General features: G+C 40.3%; 1 protein-coding gene across 5 annotated transcripts in view; it reads right to left on the bottom strand.

The window, feature by feature from the left end:
• The window catches only part of dlgap2a (discs, large (Drosophila) homolog-associated protein 2a), a 124016-nt gene that overhangs the window by 8763 nt on the left and 90804 nt on the right, over window positions 1-24449 (bottom strand). For 4 of the 5 annotated variants that reach the window (XM_075447980.1, XM_075447981.1, XM_075447982.1 and 1 more), the window contains one exon: window positions 20075-24224. In XM_075447980.1, the coding sequence (XP_075304095.1) occupies window positions 21820-24224 (2405 nt within the window). In that variant the 3' untranslated portion in view covers window positions 20075-21819. Of the gene's footprint in view, window positions 1-1644; window positions 1737-1816; window positions 2257-2389; window positions 2479-11388; window positions 11775-17120; window positions 17181-20074; window positions 24225-24449 lie in introns of those variants that run through there. The other variant, XM_075447984.1, reaches the window with a different exon arrangement.

The raw sequence follows: 24449 nt of genomic DNA, 5'->3' as shown, positions 1-24449 counted from the left end.
AAGGTTCTTCGTGTTGTTTTGTGATAAAATCTGGCCTTTTTTCCTTCTACATTATCTTAATTTGAAAACATAAACCAATGATAACAACGATGATCTCAAAGCAAAATTAAACTATTTATGACCATGAACGATAAATAATGATCTGGAATCTGGAAGATGTATTAAAAAGCAGACCTTTCACCATACATTTTGCTTTGATAAGTATTATAAGATTAGAATGAATATTTTTTATACAGCAAAGGAAATCATCAAAACTACCCTAGATTTTAAATGTCATAGTGTCCATCATATAAACTGAGCTGGGAACACAGCATACGTCTGTTATCTGTAATTACCAAGTGACTGTCTCTGCATTTCATCAGCTTTATTTTCACCCTTGAATGCAATGTTCTGCAAACTGTCCCAAAAACCCTTAAGGTTTCAAATATCCAGAGCTGGCAGATTTAGTAAGAGTTGAGAGTTTTAAGCTCTGGCTGTGTCAGTGTGTGCATTAAATCCTGGAGCTCCTCCTGGAGAAGCGCTCGGTGCAAGCTGTCTGTCTTTGAAGCATTTTAAGTCAGGCTTTTGGAGTTCAAGAGAAGCAGGCTGATGAAACAAGATGAGACATGTTTTCAAGCCTCTTTTTTTGTGGGCCTTTCACAAACAAAGCCAAAGTGTGAATTGAATATTGTTACATATGGGTTTAATGATGTCAAATTTTTGTGATGACAAAGTATTTGTCTAAACTCACTTAATACCTTCTCCTTGCAGGGTAAAAATACTTGACTTGGTTCACTGTGTCTAGTCCCTGTGCAATTCCCATTACCCCTGAATGTGTAGTTTTTGCTGGACGTTGCAAAAACAGCATCTCTCATAACCCCACACCAGCTTCATTTGAAATATCGAGTACTTGGCCAGGATCAATAAAACAAGTTGTGAACAGATCAAGGAAAATATAAAGCGAGAATCTCTGACCTTGAGCACAGTATGAGCAGCAGAGTAGCTGCAGTCAATTTAAACCTTTTCCTCTTCTGAAGACAAAGCTGCGTCACTGAAAACACTCCTGTCCACGCTCATGCAACGTCCATTGCAAAATGTCCAAATAAATGAGCTGGATAGCTATTGATTGTCAGTTTTGCAGCTTTCCACAATCAATGATATATTTGGGGAGTTCTGAATCAGTTTGATAGAGGCAGCTAAAGCCTTAAATGTGTACTCAAGGTTGATGAATAAAGCTTGTGAGAACACTTCACTGTGTCTGATGACAAAAATTATTTTCACAGCACAGTTAATGTTTCTTACTGATTACAGTGTCATCCTTTGAAATACAGCTGTGATGTGATTTGTGTGTTTTGGAAAAAGTCGCACAGTCATATCATTAAAAGTTTGATGTAGACTTGATGAATGAGGGCTTGAATGCTAATATGTCAAATGAAAATGAAAAAGAAACCTGAATTATTTTTCTTTAACTGAGAAATCCCGTGCCCATTGCAAAATGGATGCTGGTTAAGATAACGAACATGGCAGCACTGTCCCACATTTCTTTCTTTTAAACATCTCCCCGTCCTTTTTTTTAGCTTCATGCCTTAGTAGTTGTGGATAATCAGAAGCTATGCCGGGATCAGAACAAAGAGCCAGTGTATCTAATGCATAATCATGTCTTACCAGGTTTTGCTGACACAGCCAGTAGAATTGCTGGAATTTCTGGGACATGAGCAGCTGAGCACTTCCCACTGCACTTCGGATTTTTCCCAGAACTGAAACACACACATCATGTCAGTACAACAGACGCAGAGCCGCACATTAATTACAATACAGCTTTGAGCAGAAAACCCACTCTCTTCTGACAAGTCATTCTCCTCAGCTTCTGCCTCCATCTCTTTACACCAGCCCTCCATCCTCTTGGTCTCGTTGTGGAGTAGTTGCATGAACCAGCTCCCATCCCGCCGCAGGGCGGGGGACACTCTCCCAGACTCGACCGATGAGGTCGCACTCTCCCGAGGGGAGGGGGGTTCTAGCTGCCAAGTGGTTTCGCTGGTGGTCTCCCGAGGACTGGGCGGCTCAGTGGGAGTGCGGTAATCCTCACGGTAGCTAAAAAGGCCTTGTGTGCGGACAGTCCGCACTGCCCCGTACTGGGTAGGCGTGCTGGGCTCCGAGTGACGCTGGAAGCCACCACCAAACTGCAGGCCCTTGTCCTCCATGATGGGAAAGCCCTCCAGCTCCAGGTCAGCCTGCACTCCCGCGGTCACACTGTTGGAGCGTTTGAACCTTCCCTGTCTGAGGAGCAAAGAGTTGAAAAGCATGGATAAATGAGCACAAAATGTCAGATAATAGCAGTCATACTTGTGAGATCAAACATCAAACACAGAATTTTTGTAATGGGTTTCAAATCTGGAAGCTATTAACTCACCCTTTCTTGTCATCCTCTACCTGGATCCCAACAGAGTGGTACTCCCGTGAGCCTTTGCTTTCAGACTCAGAGTCTGTGGCTGCTTCCACCTAATGTGAAGAAATGATACAAACCAACAGTACTTCTCATTATGTGAGCTGCCAGTCCCCTGTGCTTCTGGGTTTATTGGGTTGGGACTGGACAGAGGAACTTAACTGTATGCGGCATGTCAGAAAGTAAACATTGTGTGATTTATGGAGGCTGCAAAGGCTACAAGATGAAACGCTTTGCTGCAGTGTTTTGTAGGTTTGTACAGAAATTATTCATTAAGCAACATGTTTTATTGCACCTAATAAAGTACACTTTATCTATGTTAGGCTGAAGTGCTGGAACCACTTTCAGATTTTCTGAATTGGAAATTATTAGTGTCAAGAGAGTAACAAAGACCACCAGTCCAAAATCTGGAAGCCCCTCAGCATTTAATGTTTCTATTATTCACGAATAATCGAAGACATCAAAAATTTGAAATTGCACTGCATTGAAAACTCTTGGCAGGCTCTCAACCAGCTTTCCGAGGTGACCACTTGGAGCTTTTCCATCAGTCTTGACAGAGTTCACACATATGCTCAGAGCTTTTTGGCTGCTGTTCCTTCACTCTGCGGTCCAACTGTAACTATTTATCGCCTGACTGTATCCACTTTAACTTGGAGAAGGTGGCAGGGGTTTGGAGCCTGTCTCGGCTAACGTTAGATGATTAGAAGGGTCCAGTACAGGGTTGACACAAAAATCTTGCTTTCAGTTACACCTAACACACTTGTATTTGCATTGTAGGAGCAGCTATCATGCACTGGGATAACATGCAACCTCCAGAAAGGCTGCAGCCAAGCAGCAGGTTTAAAGTGACAGAGCTACCCTACAGTGGGCAAACTCAACTCAAACCATATCAGTTTGGTTTAGATGTGGCATGTGAGGGCACTTGAACACTGGGAGGACAGGTCTGAAGTATAGTTGTGGTTTTTCATCTAAGCGGCTCACTTCTTATCATTGGTCCCTCTTTGTCGAGGTTTGTCAGGTGTAGATCTACAATGAAGGCTTGATTTACATGGTATTAGCCCAAAAGATGATGTGGAGGTGTGTCTGTTGCTTTAACTCTAATCGGATTTGCCCTTAAAAGCCGATTTCTGAGGCTTGCAACTGAACATCTCTGCAGCAGAGAGAATTCCTTCCTTTCTTTTTACCTTCCTACCCTGGTGCAATCCTCATAGAAAATGGTTCCATCTTTTGATGGTTCTTGCAATTACACTTGCCGACATTTGCAGACTTTCCAGTCCAAGTAACCCTCCTATCCTAAAGTAATGATGGAAGTTTGCCAAAATATGCATTGCTACAGTAGTCAGGCTGTTTCCTTTGCCAATATTTGCAGATCATAACTTATAGTCTTAAATGGAATGCAAAACAGTTAACCACCAATTTACTTTTGATGAGACACAACTGCTGCCTGAAAACCAATTTAGGTGACAACCTCATGCGGCTAGTTAAGACAATTTGATTGCAGCATTATTCAGTAGTGTGGATGTCCTCAGATTTGTGCTATTTCTAAAAAAACAATGTAGTGGATCCAAACTTAATATTCTTAATTTATGTTGATGACTTTATCATAAACATAGTACAGCATTTAAAGGGACTAATCAGTTGGTCAAATCGAGAACAGTCAAAAGAGAACTTTATATCAGACGCATCCTCCTGTGGATGTTGCTCAGTCTCTTTCGGAGTAGAAAATGAACGACTCGCTGCTGACAAGTTTGCCTCAATGTTATCATGTGTACATTTTTTTTTGTGTTTGCAGCCTGTTGCACTACACTCAAATGGCAAAAAAACCCCAAAACATATGATGCAGGTCCAAGATGCGTCTGCTTGCTAACACAAATAACAGACAAAGTCCACCAGGAAAACATTCAGTATTTTAACTAGTAATGATTGGTCTTTGGCGTATACTGATAGCCGAGGGACCACATGCATGACAGAAAGGGACAGTATTGGTGAATATAATGAGAATGGAAGGAAAAGAGATTTATGATGATCTTGGCTGCTCCCGCAGGGCTACAATCCTGATCTGGGAACACATCTAGGCTTAGAGGCTCTTTATTGCTGCCTGCACTTCTCCCTGGAGCCTCGTCTTTTAAAGAGAAAGAAAAACACGTCAGTGTTCATCTTTTTGCTATGCTTTTCCATCATTTTTTTTCTCGTTCTTCCATTTGCTCATGTCCTTCTTGTTTAATTTCTGTCTTTCACCTCCCTCATTGTCAAGCATTCACATTAATTTCCTGCTGGCTTATTGTTACTGTCTTCTTTTTATACTGACTGAAATCTCTCTTTGAATTTTTTTGTCATTTCAGGCTTTCTTCTTTGGTGTCCAGGGAAACTTTTTCTTTTTTAATCTGTTGTACCAGCTGCGGTCTGCAAATAAAGTCTGATGATTTAGATCGGATATTGAGAGATACAAAGTCTCTGTGAGGCAACAATGTGCCTTTTGTTAGCCTTGCTTACCTGAGCTTCCCTATTCCCTTTTCACGTCTATCTGGGCTGATTAGGATGGTTTGGTCGGTTTGTCAACAACTTTAGTGCCCACTGAAAATGTTCAACAACATCTTATTCAGAGTACTTCTGTTATACACTCACCGGCCGCTTTATTAGGTACACCTTGCTAGTAAAAGGTTGGACCCCCTTTTGCCTTCAGAACTGTCTTAATTCTTTGTGGCATACTGTCAACAAGGTGTTGGAAACATTCCTCAGAGATTTTGGTCCATATTGACATGATAACATCACACAGTTGCTGCAGATTTGTCGGATGCGAATCTCCCGCTCCACCACATCCAAAGATGCTCTGCTGGATTGAGATCTGGTGACTGAGGAGGCCATTGGAGTACAGTGAACTCATTGTCATGTTCAAGAAAGCAGTATGAGCTTTGTGACATGGTGCATTATCCTGCTGGAAGTATCCATCAGAAGATGGGTATACTGTGGTCATAAAGGGATGGATACATCTATATACATATAGATGTATATACAAGGGCTGTCAAAATTATAGAACGTGAGCACATTCATCTTGTTCTGTTCCGTTTACGCCACTAACTCGACTGCGACTGAAATGGAGACTCGTCAGACCAGGCAATGTTTTTCCAAATCTTCATTTGTTCAATTTTGGTGAGCCTGTGCAAATTGTATCTGTATCTGAATCAGATCAGCGTTAAAAAATCCCAGTAGATCAGCAGTTTCTGAAATACTCAAACCAGCCCGTCTGGCACGAACAACCATGCCACGTCCAAAGTCACTTAAATCCCCTTTCTTCTCCATTCTTATGCTCGGTTTGATCCCCAGGGGGAAATTCTTTTGTTGCAGCTGCACCCATTTGTAGAATATGAAAAAGGAACAGAATATACAAATAATAATAATAAAACTAACTAAGCATGAGGAGTTGCGGAGTCCAATTGCCACAGGAAGGAATGATTTCCTGTGTCGCTCTGTGGTGCATTTAGGTAGAATCAGGCTTCTACTAAAAGTGCTCCTGTGTTTAAACAGTGTGTTGTTTGTATCATAGGAAACCGCTTTGTGGTAGTGTTTCCTGACTGTTTGTCATTTGTTTTAATGATTTGGTGAAGCCACGACTTCATCTAGCACCACCAACATATCCAACACAGTCACTCAGTAGCTGCTAGATGAATTTACACCATTTTATTACAGGAGATGACCATCAGTCTGAGGCAATGAACCACAACGTGATTGGGGTCCTGTGATTCTTCAGCTACCTCAACAAGGTTCATATCTTTGAGATGAGATTTAGTACAGATATTCATGTCCTCCATCAACATGTTCTAATTTGCATAGTATTGGTAAATGTTAGCTCAGCGAACGGCATTCCTGTCAGCCTCATGCTGTTGCGTTGTTAGCATTTAGCCCAAAGTATGGTGTGTTGGCATGGCTGTAAGATAAATATGTGTGTGTTTCTGTTATTCAAATAATATTCTCCCAGTTTGTCCATCTTGAATCATTTAGAAAACATCTGAAAATGTCTAGATCAGTCCTTTAAAGCACCTGACATTTATAAATCTTCAGCTCGATGAAATGTTGCAGTATGACTACAAGTGAAAGGTACTGGTACACAATTGGATGTGCTTCTATTGTTGGCAAATGTCAACCCTACCTTTGGTATGGAGTAGTCAGTATTAAAGCTGGGGAGTGACATTTTCAGAGAGCTACTTTGTATTCTGTCAGACTGTTTCAAACTGTCAGGGAGGAGGAAATGAGTGTGTAGCACCTTGCCGAGGTGACCTCCATTACTTTGTGTGAGACACAGAGCAAAGTCCAGCTCATGAAAGAAGAATGAGGCCTGATGGAAGACAAAACATCCAGGGGGCTTTGCCATTTATGTCCAACGGGCTTACCTACCGTCAAGGTGCTTTAGCATATGTATGCAGAAATACCTAGGCTCGCATACACACAAACACACACTCAGGTTATCATCAGTAATCACAGTCACAGTGTCAGCACAGGTGTGAAAACTGTGTGCATCAGCAAAAAGATGAACACAGCCACTGCGCCTTTCATTCAACACACACACACAAACACCACCTGGTGACTTCTTCTAGGCGATGACTGAGTTTAAGGGAAAACTTTTTGACTTCTCGTTTTTTACAACCTCATTATGGTGCCTATTAGAATAGTTTGCTATGAATAAATCAGCCCTTTTGAATTTAAGCATTTCTTTGTCTAAAGGCAGCCAAAGCGCAGCCAAAGTGGCTGTAAGTGGTCCCCGTGGGAAGCACCTTCAAAAATGAACAAAACAGAGTCAACAAGGTTAAAGGTTACATTTCAAAATATGTCAATCACCAGTAGAATACAAATCGATACTGAATAAGGCTAATTCAGGTTAATTATATCACTTGTGCTAGGTGAAACTGACTGACTAGATGAAGAGGTCAACCGTGGCTCTCAGGGATAAATCAATATTTGTCAAGTTCAAAGAGATGCCTGCTGTAGCACTTAGTCATCTCTTCTTGCTTCTGTGATCGCAGCTTTTAATAACACATCAAGCCTTGTAGATGCACAGAGCAGCCCAACAAAAGCATAGTCAAAAATAAAAGATTCAACATGCTTACTTAGTTTTGTTATCATGCGTTGTACTGTATGAGTGTCGATGATCATGGGGCAGCACGCTACCAGGATTTTTGAGAATATTGAATGTCGAGGTGTTCCTATCATTGATTCTGAATGCCTTATTTGGCGTTTCAATATCTTATTTCCAGAATTAGTTGTTCAACTGCTTCTTTCTTTTGCATTTTTACGGAGCTCTTGTTTGTTTAATTTAAGTTTTCTTAACTTAAAGGTAAAATAACACATTCCCTGCTAACAGTATGAGGTTATTTTAGAAAGCGGTCTGAAAAACTATGTAATTATGTTGAATAAAATATTGGCATTTCATTATCTGACAATGAATGTCTAAATGCTCTTTTATAGCCTTCTCCTTGCTGTTGGGAATGCAATATGGCTGTAACACTGTAAATTGCTGGATTCTGCTTTCTTAGAAGAAAATATTCAACTCTTTAAACTGTAGAATTTAAATCCTGAATTTGGGTGATGACCTGAGCAACACTTTGCACCGACTTCTTCAGTATTCAATTTTCAGATGTGGACTGACGTCAACATTTACAACTGAGGGGCAGTTTTTTAAGAAACCCCCATTGCCTCCTCACAACAGCTGCACTGTTAATCTAAAATGCCTTTCGTCTTTACACACATGACTGAAGACAATTTCAAAGCCAATATAATTTTCAGTCCCTGTCACTCAGAGAGACACAGAAAAACATACTAATCCCACACCTTCCTTCGATTCAGCCTCACCTCCTCCCAACTACTCCAACAGATTGGAATAAGAGTGGTCTGTTCCACAAGTATCTCAGTTAAACTGTATTCAAAATGGCAATGAATAAGTTAAATGAGTGATATGAGTGCACTGCTTCGGAAAGATGTTACCTTAATTGTGTGTCACCCGCTGTTCAGCTTGGTGAGGCGTGATAAATGACATTCTGATGTTTCAGTTCTGCTTTTTAAAATCAACACTCATCACAGGGTTAGATGCCCTGCGTGACTGACTCCGACTGAGACCCCGACAAACAGGAAACGGAAACTGTGACTTCTGTGAGTGCGCATGAAAGAGAAATTTGTGTTTCTTCGAGAGAGAAAGTGAAGCACCATTTCCTCACAGAACATGTGGTAAGAAGATCAGAGTGAGAGCGTGAGTGAGGATGTCTTGTGTTTTAAGTACATAATTGGCTAAATCAGTCAGGGGAAAACACATCGGCGACAGAGTGAGCAAATGAATGAATACACAGATAGGCAGTGTTCTGCATGTGTGTAAGTGAATCACAACGCTTACATGAGCCAGGAAATTAATGCAGTCTTGTTACTGTGAAACCCTCATTTACATTCAACTGATTTCTCCCCTAAAATATTTTTTCTATAAAGCTGGAATTTTACTCGCATCAGTGACAACTGAAAACTGCTCAGATATAAATATACGATACAAGATCAAAAAGACGATCCGGACTGTTATCACCAATAAAAGTCAGGCTCTGTGATGGTTTGAGGTTGTATCAGTGCCTTTGGCAAAGCTCATTTACACATCAGTACGGTAGCATTAATGTAGAAAAGTTAACTACAATTTCAGAGCAGCTCTTGTTGTCTGATCCGTAGATCCACACATTTTTCAACAAGACAATGCAAAAGCACATTCTGCACAGATTACCAAGGTATGGCTGAGGAAAAAGGAGGGTGCAGGTACTTGGACTAGCCTGCCTGCAGTCCGGACCTATCTACAGCAAAGAATATGTGGAGAATTTTGAAAGGAAAAATGTGACGATGACCTCATACTACTACACAACTACTACAAAGGCAAGTTTGCTGGAAGAATGTGACAAAATAACTCCTGAAGTGCTTCAATGTTTGGTGTCCTCCCTGCCAGAATGTCTCTATGCATGTGCATGTGTGTTGTGCATGTGTGTGTTCAACAGGTGCCAACCTGGATGGGTTAAATGCGGAGGAGTAATTTTGTGTATTTCCCTGTATCTACATGACAATAAATCTGATAAATCTGATCTTAAAGAGAAGTGAAATAGAATAGCTCCATTTAAAGGTGGTAAAGGTTTTACTGTACCAATGGGTGCATATCAACAAATCAAATTAACTTGACAAATCGAAACATGAAATATTGTGGGCTCATACTGTCTGCAAAGCTATTCATTTTCATTTGCATCATTGATACCGTCCCAACTTTTTTGATGTGGGGTTATGTATAGATTTTTTAAGAGAAAACTATCATAGCAGCTTATTAGGGGACAGAAAAAATATATTACCACAAGACAATCACACATGGGTAGTCATGGCTCATGCAACCAAATATAATAAGTGCAATATCTACCATTAATATATCACTAAACATATGCTCACATTATATTTTTGGTCCATTGATTTCTTCCATTTGTTTCTGATGATGGCAGGTCGTGGAGACAGTCCAGTATACATTTTCTGTGTAGATATGTGCCATAATCCAACAATCCAATAAGGCAGTGTGTTGTAATTCTAGCATGTATTGTATAATATCAAACCACCAAACTCCAAAATGTAGTCCAAGCCATGTTCATTCATTCCCCAATTCACATCTGTAAAAGTACATCCTTTGTTGGAACTGAGTGCAAGGCAATTTTGCTGAACCGAAGGCTAATGTGGCCTAGTCTTATGAACACAAAGATATGTGCAATGAAAAAAATGTCTCCCAGCCTATTGATTCCCCCAGGGTGCTTTTGTTGGCTTTATGATTGGTAAAAGTCAGTAAAAACCTAATTTACTAGTGATCTGTTCATGCACAATGACAAATGTGAAGCAACTCTGTAATAAATATACCTGTTTGTTAACTGGATCAGGAGTCCAGCAGCTTAAACAAATTTATCTTAATGCCTCATCCACATAAGATAAATCAGTTATTTTGTTAGGATGTCATTTAAGTAACAAATTTTGATGAGCTGCAGGAGTGTTGATGACGAAATGACATTACAGATAGATGTTCTGTATGAGAAAAACGTTAAGCAAGGCAGCCGCTAAGTAAAATACAATCTAGCACATGTAGGATCAATTGACTTTGATGGAAACATTCATTAACTGGCTCCCAACTCCCCGAAGGCAACATCTGGCAGTCAATGGCTTAATGTAATTTAGGGGTTGAATCAATCTCCAGCCAATAAACACTCTTAGTATCATATGGAAAAAGAAAGAACAACACCCTTTAAGGTGTTTTTGATTTAATCAGTAAAAGCTTGAAAATCACCCAGGTTTTAAGTAAAACTTTGCACATTTCCAAGTTGAGGGACATTCAGTAGATCATCCAACTGATATTAACTAAATATTAACTTGTCCCAACATCGAGCGCCAGACTCGCCAACTTTGCACTGATAAAACACATTGGGTGGTAATGAGGTGATAAAGACAGCTGCTACAGATTCTGTGATCACTACTTGTTCTGAAGATGTCCTGAAACGTTTCCACTGCAACAGGAGATCAATAACACAGGAACCTCAGGAATAACCAGAGAGTGAGGGTGACAAATACCGAATGAGATTGCAGAGTGGGAGGTGGAAAGAGAAAAAAAAGCAGAGTGCAAGAGAAACTAGAGAAATAAAAGATCAGTGAGTTTAAAAACAAAGAGAGAAAGGTACAGAAAAGAGTGAAAGAACTATCGAGTAAACTACCATTCACCAAAATCTGCTTCATCTGCTTGAGTTGAATCCTAATTAAGGGGTTGCAGTGAGATGACTCACTCTTGCTATTTATAGCTGCTGCGAGGACAACACTGCTTCCTTGCTGAATGTATATGTGTGATACTATTTTGTATTGTTATATAACTATACATAGATTTGAAATTTGATCTTGTGGGAAATCTTTTCATCATACACACTCAACTGAAGACTTACCTGAATCCCTATAGATGATCGAGGCGTTTTCAAGTACTCCTCAGCCTTGGACACCAGGACTGCCTTGTCACAGGTGAGCACCGAGCTGTGAGAGTCTGTGGATGGGTGTCTTTTTCCAGCCATGACTCCAGCTGCCTCCATGGCTATAGTCACAGCTTTAGTGCTGTCCAGGCTGTCCGTTGAGTTGTAGAGGGCCCTGCCTGTGCCCAGCCCCAGGCCAAGACCATCAGGGGCCCACATCCCACCATGAGGTTGCCTTCCCTCGTGGTAGGCATCCTGGGTGGACTCAGTGCTGCTCTGGGCTGTGATGGAGATGAGCGGTTTGGAGGTGGTGCGTGGTGGGACAGGAGGAGGGGTCTTCTTGTAGCTCGGCGTGTAGGTTATGGCTGGAAAAGGTCGAGATGTATAATGAAAAAATTATTTCCAATTCATTAACCCCCCCCAAAAAAAATAAATAGACTATATCCCATAAAAGATTGTCAGGAACCATGGTTAGATATCTGCCTGTCATAAAGGTTGGAATAACAATACCATGTCCCATTCTAAATAGCATATTTCCATGCTTCGTATATAGAATAAATTTACAGTATGTCATTATTACTGTACAATTAAAAGTGTCAGAAATATCTAATCCTATTTTCTGAAACATAAATCAAAGGTAGGAAAATGTCAACAGTTCTATGGGACTATTTTCAGCTGCAGATGAATACATAATGAACGTTAATGAAAACATTTGGGACTGACTCAAAAAATAAACCGAAGTGTAGGACTCCAGAAATTAAATAGTGTGGTTCCGTTATGTGTTTTTATATTTCTTGAAAGCAGTGAAGTCTTTCATCATTTGTGACAATGAAAGAACAAGCTGCAAGACTTAAGTTTAATTGTCCGTTACATTTAAGTTGCTGCCATAAAAGTTCACAAAATGCTGATTAAGCCTATCAGCGCAAAAGCATACTGAGGCCTTCTCTGCAATTCACTGTCCTGGAGTTTCAAATCAGGTGTGACACTGCTGAACTTGCACACTGATGTAGATGCATTTTAAATCTTGACGGAGATGGAGTAAGCTACAAAAACTAGGACTCTGGCAGAAAAAGCTAGAAGGCATCCCCTAAGTGTTATCTAAGCAGTGGTACTGAGGATTCAGATGAGGTGTTACAGTTTAAAATAGAAAGAAATATGCGAAGAGGATAAACACAGATTCCAATTGGTTTGGCTTTGCATCATTATAGAGAGCAGCTGGGGTTCGGCTGGGGTGTTGGGGATGTGAAAGTGGAGCTGGGTGAAATGCCGAGAGGCATACATCATAAGTACCCATCATCAATTTCTGTGAAACAATTAATAGTAACTACAGTTTGAAAATCAGACATATAGTAAAGCCACATGATACGGGACTTGCACATGCATGTGGACTTTCACTAAACCTGTTTTTATTTCCTATTTAACGTGTGCTAACACGGGACACCGACACCATTTATCTAACAGCTTTATAAAATCTTGCAGGCAGCTTAATTAACTCAGAGTAAGCATAACTACACACCAAACTTTGCAAAGTTGATTTATATCAGTGCTTTCTGAGGTTATTGATCTTTGTTCCAGGCTGAGTTAGAAGTTTCTGTTCAAATAGTGTTTCTCGACTCTGAGTGCAAAACCCTCTTTCCTCTTTTGTTCGGTAGCAGAGCTCAGATCAGGGACAGAACTCTTGGAAATGTTATGAATATATACATCATTTTAAAGTAATGAACAAGTTGACGGGGTAAGGAAAAATATCAAAGACTTCGTGATATGAGACACTCGTGAGACATGGTCGGATGATGGTTGAGAAGTAGAGAGTTAATAAACAGTACTCATGCCTGGAGGATCCTTCTCAAGGAAGGCTGACAACTCTCATCTTCTTACTCTGTCCATTTCATGACAGAGGAGGGATTACTTTCTTTCAAGTGCAAATGAAAAGATGGACTCAATACACACAGAGTTGGACTTGAGGAATGGATCAAGGATGCCTTCGAAGCTTAACTGTCTTTTTTTAATGGAAGGCTTTGAGAGAGAAACTCGCTCAGCGTAGTTTCGAAGCTGAAACATCAGAATCACAAGCGTTTTTTCTGCAATTTGAACAAAGCCGAGAATGAGCCAGGTGCCTCAGAGCCCAAAGCAGAAGACGAAGACAAAAGAAAGGAGTAAGAACACTCATTTGAGGTCAAGTTGTGGGTTAACATTTTCCATGAAGCAAGCAATGTGTTTTGAACTTTGTGTTTTTGTCTTACAAATGCTTACATCTCAAAAAGCAATTAAAGAAGTCTGTGCGAGACCCGATCTGATCTATTCCGAGTTCTAATGAGCTCTAAGCACGCCCCCGAAAGCTGTGGTGCAGAATTAACAGGATTTCACCCTAATTACACTGTAGCCTGAACACTATAGTTACTGAACAAATGCACATTTTTTTTGTTTTGTTTTGCACCATAAAAAAGCAGAAAACCTGCGGCTTCACTTCAACTCTTCAGCGGCCCTTGGCCTTTTTCTCACCCATATCGTGGTTGCATTTATAAATAGTAATATAAATAGACGTCTGGTCTATGAAGAGCATTCTGCTCCAGGCTCTTCATGACTCACACTGCTGTCCACTCACAAAATGTACCAGTTGTGGGAGCACAAGTGTATACCTGAATTACACCAAAGAAAACAGAGATGTAGATGTATAAGAGAAGAAATAGGATGGGCAAGAAAAGTGTACGGAACGGAGAGTTTGTGAGTGTGTGTACGTGTGTGTGTGTGTCTGTGCATATGATGGAGAGTATGGATAAATCAGGGAGTACACTGAGATCAGGGGAGGAAAGAGATGACCCATTCCAGGGGCATGATTCAGCAGGAAGACCAAAATAGAGCCATTATTAGCCAGCGAGTCGTGCAAAGGGAGTCATAATTCTTGCTTGTATCTGGGCTTTGGCAGTATTACTCTGTATCTCGATAACACAGCTAGTACACATTCACTCACTAACTTGAAGCCTTTTTACATCCTGTAGCAAGGATTGAGTATATAGGATTCTAGTCTTTGGTCCTCTCTGTCATATGTTTCATATGTTTTTAGTTGGTGAAAAGTCTGGGCTGCAGGAAGATCAGTTCACCTGGGCTCTTCTGCTACAAAGCCTCGTTGTAATAGATACATTATGAGGTTTAGCATTGTCTTAATGAACTATGCAAAACCTTCTCTGAAAAACATGTCATCTGGATGGGAGCATATGTTGCATTACAACCTGTATATACCTTTGAGCATTTTGAGATGTGAAATTTGCCAGTGCTATAGGTACTAATGCGCCCCCGTACAATCAGAAATGCAAGATAGATGGTTCCTCTCCTCTTTAGTCTGGAGGATACGGCATTGATAATTTCCAAAAAGAATTTGTCTGACCACAGAACAGTTTTCCACTTTGCCTCATTTGATTTAAACAAAGCTTTGGTCCAGAGAGGTCTATCTGCATCATGCTCACATTTGCCTTTTTCTTTACATGATAGAGATTAAACCTGCACTTGTGGATGACATGGTGAACTGTGTTCCAAGACAAGGATTTCTGGAAGTGTTCCTGAGCCCCTGCAGGGATTTCCATGCCCGAAACATACTTATTTTGAGTACAGGGCCTGAAGATCACAGGGATCCGATATTAATTTCCAAGGTTGCTCCTTGCACACAGAGATGTTTCCAGATTCTCTTAATCTTTTGATGATATCATGTACTGATGATAATGTAATCCTAAGGAAAATTGCTACAAAACCATGTCGACAGTTTTTTGGCAGATTGTTGAAATTCTCTAATGTACTAATTTTATACTCAGTCATGTTACTGACTTATTGACAATTAACCTAATTAGCCACAACACTTTCCTTTAGCTGTTTTTTAGTACCACTTACTTTCCCAGCATCTCAACTTAAAGATGTGGTGATACCATCAAACTTAAAATGGGCTAATATTTTTCATGTTTGGTAAAATGTCTTGGTCTCAATATTTGATGTTTTTTTCTGCTCAATTGTGAATAAAATATAGGTTTATAGGATTTGCAAATCATTGCGTTCTGTTTTTATTTAAATTTCCCACAGAGTCTCAACCATTTTGGAATTGGATTTGGATCAGGATATCAAATAATTATGTTATCATGATAACAATGTAATATTCGAAAAAAAAATCATCTTTGTTTTTTACTTCTGTATCTCTTTTTTCCCTTGGTATTTAAATTCCACTCAAAATAGGAGACACGGAACTGGAAAAATTGTACAGAAGCTCCAATTTACAGTTAATGATGTTTTAATTGGTTTGATGAGGGTGAAAGTCAAATCACTAAACTCAAGGAGGGATTTGTACTAGTTGAGGCAGCTAAAAATACTCAGTGTGAGTACTGTATGATTGCTCTCCCTCAGAGAGACCTGCACACTAACAACTAATACTGTGGCAGCATTTCTGGTTTAAGTGAGACACAAAGAAGGTGATTCAGCCACTCCATCTCTGTTAGGACTTCTCTATCTATCATGACTGGCTTGTATACCAACACGGACGTTAGGTTTTGGGGCGGTGGGGGGAGCTGAGTGTCACGTTGTTAAGAGTCTTTCTCCCAGACTGGATTTATCACTGCAAAGGAAATGCAGCAGTTAGTTTTACAGCAGGCTTTTAAGGGTATGTAAATGACCTGGGGGGAGAAAAGAAAAGAGAGGAAGATGGATGGTGAACTCCATTATTGGACAAGCACTGCAGACAGAAACAATAAGGAAAGTAGTACAAAAAAATAGCCGACAACAGATAACAGTAGCAGACTGGGTGACTCATTATTCAAAGTAAACCCTGGGCAACTTGTGAAAGTTTAGAAGTTTTTTAAAAGTGTTTGTGACAAAAATCCACAAAAATATGCATTTTATTTTATGGCTTTTACAATTGTGGGTCAAGGGTAGTACTTCACTTGCCTAAGTCTAAAATGTTGTTCTATTGTTTATGAAAATCCCACTGTCAGGCCCGCATTTAAATAATGGCCTCTGCAGTTGCTCGTGGAGACAACCCCCTGCTTTGGCTCCAAGCATCTGCATGTCACTGTTTAGATGCATGCCAGTGTGCTCTTCACCTCCGCCTTCATGAAAACAAATTAGTCTCTTGTCAAGTAGATAGATCACTACAGAGCCCAATGAAGGCTCACAACATTTAGAGGCTTGTGTTTGACTGAGCTTGAGTGATATTGCATGCTGCAGGCTGAAGGGATGCTAGAAAGCAGGTTTAAGAAAATGCTGTAATCATAAATATGACAAGCGACAGCATAGAAAGCACTCTCAACAATTACGTCTGTCAAGACTAAAGTCTTTGTCAAGCAGGGTGCTTTATAATAGAACAAATGTAATGGATCCAATGCATCCTCTACAAAAGCTGTCATGAATGAATGAATAAAACAAAGAAATCAACAACAACAACTTATTTTCAACTAGGGGATTAATCGTCTTGGTGTGGCTGAGTCTATGCTATTCAGTTATAATACATTACTCATATAGGGGCCTTTATTAAAGTCCGTGTTTGCCTTATTTGGGTGTGAATGTGTTAGTGCAGAAATTTACCTCATTCATCTCGTTGAAAAAAATCAACTATTTTTAAGTACTTTTTCCTCATGCTCCCAACATCGACTTGCCACAGGACAGCTCACGTTCCATTAAAGCAATATCTCAAACTTTGAAAAGGGGGCAGCAGGGAATGTCCCAATTTGCAGGTTTACCTGGGGTTGGCTGGGGACTCCAATCAATGTTGCAGGTGGAGGGGAGGCAGAACTGGATCCCTGAAAACAAGGGAGTGGGAGTAGGAGTGAGTGGGCATGTTTGCCCAAACACACAGATCACATAACAGAAGACAAGCTCAGACTGAATCCAGGAACACTTTGCAGGCTATGAGCATCACATTGCACAGTGAAATCCCAATTAATGGTAGAATATGAAATTTTGTCTACATGCCAAATATATAGTACTTTCACAATCAAGGCTTCAAAACTGCTCAATAACATTGTTGGCGATTGTGTCATGAGTGAAGGACGGGATTTCAAACAACAAATCTCTCGCTTAAGGGTCAGGGACTTACTGCCGCTCACCACCCCAACAGTCTCTTCTATTAGTAAAGAGCGGCAGCTGCCAACGTCATCACGTTGTGAACATGAACAGTGGATATGTCACCAGAGGCATGACGGCAGCTGTATCATAGTAGAGACTATGATAACAACACATAGGTACTGTATCTTTCTTGTGCCTTTTTTGTGAAGTTGCTACATATTTTTCCCATGGACCAACATACCTTTTGAGAAGTTTCAAACCTTGTGTGAGACACAAAATTTGTAATAAAGACATCACATAAAACATGAGAAATAAACATTTCCATGAATTGCTTGTTGCTTTGCTGCTACTTTACTTCCCCATGCTTTAATGTTTATTACACTAATACATCTTTTTTTCAGGAAGACCCACTAACATATGTCTATGGTTCATGTGGTGTGGCTAACATGGATCATCTGACATTGCTGATTCTGAGAGGGTTTCACTCACCTGAACTGCTTAATAACAACTCTGTATGTAAGGGCCTGTTCATAAAAGCAATAGACAGGAGGAGATTCTTTGCATGAGATGCATTCTGAAAGCTTGTAATACTCCAGAGAGGTATCTACTTGTTAATTTGTGTGTCATATTATGTGTTTGAGTATGGTAATTTAAAATATGGTTCAAGTGCATTGCTTTCTGTGCTTAAACCTCTTAAAGCCTCCATCAAATGAGCACATTCTTTACAATCAGGCTGAATACTTATGATAGTTTTCTGATTATTTATAAAGACACTACAACTTCTGCAAATCTTCAAAGTGAGGGCGTAATGACTCAACTTCATCTATATGTAAAGTGATGTGGAAGTTTCAGGTAACATTAACCCCATTTTGGATAGTGGAACTTACTGATCAGACAATGTTTACTCAAACAGTTCAATCATTAATGGTGTTCATTGGAGCTCACAGCACTGCAAAAGCCGCAATACAAATGCAAAAGCCACCACAGCCAGTATTAAATGATGAAATTATCATTAAGGGAAGTGTTTACAGTCGTGCCGAACCAGTATAATGCATTATCAGGAGATAAAATATCAGCAAGTTACATGAAAAGAAGTCCAGTTGGATTGGAGCAAGAAGTAAGTAATGCAGGAAGTAAGCAATGCAAGAAGCAAGTAATGCAGGAAGTAAGCAATGCAAGAAGTAAGCAATGCAAGAAATAAGTAATGCAAGAAGTAAGCAATGCAAGAAGTAAGTAATGCAGGAAGTAAGCAATGCAAGAAGTAAGCAATGCAAGATGTAAGTAATGCAGGAAGTAAGCAATGCAAGAAGTAAGTAATGCAGGAAGTAAGCAATGCAAGAAGTAAGCAATGCAAGAAGAAAGCTATGCAAGAAGTAACCAATGCAAGAAGTAAGTAATGCAAGAAGTAAATAATGCAAGAAGTAAGCAATGCAAGAAGTAAGCTATGCAAGAAGTAACCAATGCAAGAAGTAAGTAATGCAAGAAGTAAGTAATGCAAGAATTAAGCAATGAAAGAAGTAAGTAATGTGATAAAACACCGGTGAATCAAATGAAATTGATTATTTTCTCAGCTAATTCAAAACAAATCTTTGGTAAAGCCACTGCATCCACATTTACAACTATCCTTTTAACTTTTATAGAGCCTCAAACAATACTTAACACTGCAGTGTAATTGTTTACTTCTGCTTCATAAAATTGGGAACGGGCAAAGAAAGCTGTAGCACACTATAATGTAGATAATCCGTCAACACTTGTGTTGTGTGCTGACTTCAATTGTTGCACTTGTGTTGTGGCTTTTGCTGTCACAAGCTGTTGTGTGTAGCTGTGATGTGACCGGTAGAAGAAATTATTAACTTTAAAACAAACCAAAAAAAACAAAGCGCTGCTATAGCAGAGAATCCAAGAAAAGAGACGGGAACAAACTAAACCTGGGCCGAGGCGTGACAAAACAAAACAACAAGGATCTGGTGCTGAACAAAGAACATCAGGGAGTATTTCTACAGACGAAGCAAGTGGCAAACAAAGGGCAGGTGGAGCTAATTGGTTAATTGAATCCAGGTGTGTAGGGAGTGCAGAGAGCAAGACCAACAGAGACAACCCCTTGAGCAGACACGGGAAATGAAACAAGAATGTAGTCTCTGGAACAAAACACAATATCCAACATCAAAGCCTAACCAAGCCTGACACATAAAACATGGAAATCAGAATAACACATGAACCTTTTTATGCACTACGTGGCAGTGGTGTGGTGGCTTTTTCATTGCACTCAGCTCTCACAGTAAGGTTTACAAAAAATAATACCACAGGAAGCAGACTAAAAAATTTTGCCGATTAAAGTAAGGAAAATCACTTGGTTTGCTTTTCACTGAGGCTTTTCAGTAATATAAAAGTAAACCTTGTGCTATGCCAAACCAGTCCACCAGTTCGTTTCGGTACGAAACTGACAAATGGTTAAACACAGCCTAACCCGATCCTGAATCCTGAAGCAGTTTATTTTTGGATTAAGAGAAAATAGGTAAACACTGCAGTACAAGTTAAATTGTGTGCTACTTTTCAAAAACACTTTTGAAATGTTAGAATAGTACAGTGAAGAGGCCCAGATTGGAAGAGAGTGGTGCACTTTATGTAAGGGAAATGGGTAAAATGAATACAACAAAAAACCTAATTAACTTCCAATCTCCTTGAGAAGCTTTCAGATTCAGCCAATTTAGCATATTTGAGAGAAAACACTGGAAAACTCCTCTTCTGGTGTTCACTGATGTTCTGCTTAAAGATACTTCTTGTTCCACTGCACTTTATTAGAGCAAAGACTTGAGTTGGCGATTCCATATATAGAGCGCATTAACTGGACAGATAGCACAGACACTGAATATTTTGTGAATTGCCTGTTACTCTTTGATGGTTACAGAATTCTGCAGAATCCTTGGGCGGCAGCTAGCTAGGTCCATTCAGATTTAAACAATGAACTGAGCCAAATACCAACACTGAGGCACAGTACATGATATGCACAAAATACTGAGGCCATCTGCCATGCACCGTTAATGACAATATTTTCATCATTCAGTGTCACACATGTAAAAAAAAAGCCAATGATGAACAATTCGTCCTAGAACAAAACACAATTCAGCCATTAATTACACTTCCCATTGATATTACATTCTCAGTCTTTGATTCCTGAGAATTAAGATGATATATTACAGTAAGAAAGACATAATCACCTCCAAACAATGCCTGTTATTTCTATTGTCAGATTATCAGACAAATTTAATGATTTGATATTTTTTAATATATCTACTTACAGTCCAGCAAAGATGTTTGTATGTGCTGTATATTTGATAGTAAAGTGTTTGCATGTAGATAATGTGAGATAGTGTGTTCAAAGACGCTACATACCATAACTGTACTTGTTTGTAATAATATTTGAGAGTATCATAATTATTTTTCCAATACATTACAGTTGCATGCAAAAATTTGGCGTTAACAACAATTCTTGATCTGATCTTCTTGATGTAATTTGATGAAATAAAGAGTTAAAGTGCATTAATGCGTGAAAAAAGCTTGATTTAAATATCTGTTTAGCTGCAGGGGATAATTTTTCCCTTTAAATTATCACCAAAATACAGAATTTGTCCAAACTTTTGCATTCAACTGTAACAGTACAGTAATCCATCTTCATCTTAAATTGTGCAAACAGCATTTCACAGCATCACGTCCTTTTCCTTTTTCACTCGAGTCCACCAACGGCTCACATAGTAAACAGCATGTTTTTATAGTTATATGATAACTACACAGATGTTTTTCACTCCATGTTAGAGTGACGAACACAGAGAGTTCAAATTAAGAAGAGGTTTCCGTCATCTTCATTTCAAGGATTGTTGAGATATCGTACACATCAGACACATTTAGTCCATAGTCGTTACTAGAGCTCCTAAAAGAGTCTCTTAAAAAGGTTCTTGAGACATTTTGATGCAATGACAGAACAGGAACATCCACCTGAAGACTGTTCAGGATTCAAAGCAGTCCACTTGAATAATTCCTGGAAGATATTTCATGACAGTTATGTCACTGTTTCATTGAGGCTCGTCCTCCTTTCAAAAAGTTTTTTGGGGTATTCAATGCATTTGTCACCACTGATGACTTAGTATATTCTTGCAGTATCTTACAATCCACAATGTATAGCTTTGCTGCAACAGATGCAGTCTTTTTCCATGGTGCATTACTTCAGGATTATATAGAGGGAAGTCCTTTCTTGAATGCCAAGAAATGCATGACATTTCGATCTGCATTTTGCTCTACATTGCATTGGCAGCAACAAATCACGAGCTATAAATAGATGCTGAGCTACATTTTGTCTGCTGAAAATGAGGTATGAGCTCACAGCGTTAGAGACACATATGTGATTTCCGCACTGTTGTAGTCGTATCTACCACTCCACAGTTCTACACTGGCACTCCTGCGCATTGAATCTCGCCTCTGGTCCCTCTTCTGCCATCTGCACCACAGAAAAGCCTGCTCGCTTGATGATCTCTCTGGACTGCTGTGGGTGCCCTCTTCTATTTCTTCGATGAGACTCACAGTCTCCTGGGTTACATCCACACATCCCATTGTCTCTGCTATAACATATTCTGACTTCATAAGCTCTTGGACATCTGGTGATGATGGATTTGTGTCAGAAGGAGGATAATCTGGGGCTGGGCTTGTAGGTCCAAAGTCTATTTCTAAGGATGCATCAGGGGATACTGAACTAGGAGGGGATATAGTGACAGTGACCTCTGGATGTACATCTGAGGCTACATCATGAGCAATGTGAGCTAGGTGATAGTCCATAGCTGGGTCTAAACGAGCTAACTCTGATGATGGATCCATGAAGCATGTCATAGGCGAGTCAACAGTTGGTAGGGGGGGACACTGAGTATCTGATTGGTATGCGGGTGGATCTAAATCTTCAGTAATTAAGGAAGAGTCTGTACTCAGGTCAAAAGGCTCTGGTTCAGGGTCCATAAACACTGAGTCAAGGTCATCTTGATCTAGGGAAGTCAGCATGACTAAGTCGAAGTGGACCAGATCAGCGCGATATATGGGAGTGGTATCAAGCGGTTCTGGCAGAGGTGGCCATTCAGACTCTTGGGATTCTGCATCAGAGTTTGGTTGGGTTTCTACTGAACTGGAAGCAAAGGATGAGACTGATGTCATTTGCTCAGGAGGAGGGTCAGAGGGATAGTCAGGAAATGTGATAATGGGATCTTGATTTGTGTTGCTGTCAGTTGGACTTGCAGGTGAGACTGTCTCAATGTATTCTGACACCAGTATAGTTGGATACTGGATATCAGTTTGTAGACCACATGGCATTTGATTATTGAAATCAAGAGCAGGTGCTTCACAGACTGAAGATAAGACTTGATCAATAGGGGTAGATGAAGGCACAATGGGTGTGTTTGATGCTTTTGGTTCTGTCTCTGTTGAATCTGATAGATCTGGATTTTCTTGTCCTGAAAACGGTGAAGACACTGTCATAGGGTCTTGAGAGATGGGCTGTGGCTTTTCAACTGTGACAGGGTCTGGAGACTCTGGATCTGATTTTATGTCATACTCATGCTCCTCTGGTGGAGACACAGTAACTATAGGGACTGGATATGGTAGTTGTATTTTATCTCTTTCAATTTGTTCTGAGTCTGTGGATTTAATTTGAGCAGAATGAGATTGTCCAGTATTTGAATTAAAGTCATTAGCTGGGCCTTCATCTTTTAGTTGTGGTGTGATTAGCATTTCTTGTTTCATTGTTGATGAATCCTGAGGAGATTCGAGAACTGTTTCTGATGGCAGTGGCACTGTATCTTGAGTGTTGAGTGGCTGTGTAGTGACCATTTTAGATGGACTAACAATCGCTTGGTCTGGCTGGTCTGGCAGCTCTGGATCCGTGTCTGATTTAGCTGTGGAAGGCACAGCAGTCAAGTCAAATATCTCTGGCTGGACTGTTCTAGCAGAGCCAGGAAGTATTGGGTCCAAAGTGAGTGGAATGGCACTCTCTACATACATTAACTGTGGACAGGCCAGAATGCTTGGGTCCATTGAGAGCTGTTTTGGCAGACTTCGGCGAGCACCTTTCTTTTCGTCCTTCTCATCTGGGCAGTTGACAGCAGCATCAGCAGTGCTTTGCCTGACCAGGACTTTGCTTCTGGCCTGAGTTCCCACAGACACTTTAGATATCTGGGGTTTCTTCTCTCTGGCCCCCCCGGTTCCTTTATCACCCACGGTGGTTCGTCCTGGCCCTCGCCCTGATCCTACTCTAGCTCCGGTCCCTGCACCAGTCCCAACTCCTTCGCCCAAGCCTGCCCCAGCTCCAGCTGCCATGTTCCCACCTTGGGGAGACCATGTGTTGTAATGCTGCGTAAAAGTGTTGAAATTGCTGTTGAAAGCACGTAGCTCTTTACATAGATCCCTCCTGAGCTCAGCTAACTCTCGACGCATGGCAGATACCTCTTCCTTCCACTGCATGCTGATAGCAGCAGCCAAGGTGGCTGACTCTTTTATACTGGCCTGGATGGCTTTTGGTGATGGCCGTTCAGGTGCACTAGATATGGGGGATCTGAAGAGGCTTGGAGAAACAGGTGGTCCAGACACAGGTTTTGCTGTGGCTCCCATTTTATCTTGGTGGTAAAGTATATCTCTTCTGATGGGGCAGCCTAGATCATCATGAGTCAATGGGGCCGTGTCTGCCAAATCCTCATGTATACTGGTCTGGTCGGGTAAACAAGTTTCTTCCTGTACATAATTTCTGTCTGGAAGACAAATATAAATATGTATCTGTAATTTGGCCACAGGTGTGAGCAGCTGGAGAGAATGTGCTTTTTATTGCCATAAAGCAATAACATCAAGTCATGCACTGAATGCCATGAGTCAAAATAAGATAAAAGCAGAAATTTAAAGCCAACCATAGAAAAAAGGGTTTTTATACTAGAATTTACAATACAGTGTTGAAAACCAATATAACACTGAGAAAGTGC

The sequence above is a fragment of the Odontesthes bonariensis genome, chromosome 17 (genome assembly GCF_027942865.1).
Source record: "Odontesthes bonariensis isolate fOdoBon6 chromosome 17, fOdoBon6.hap1, whole genome shotgun sequence".
Classification (NCBI taxonomy): Eukaryota; Metazoa; Chordata; class Actinopteri; order Atheriniformes; family Atherinopsidae; genus Odontesthes; species Odontesthes bonariensis.
The sequence above is the reverse complement of the archived record's forward strand: the minus strand, read 5'-3'. Positions and strand labels throughout refer to the sequence as shown.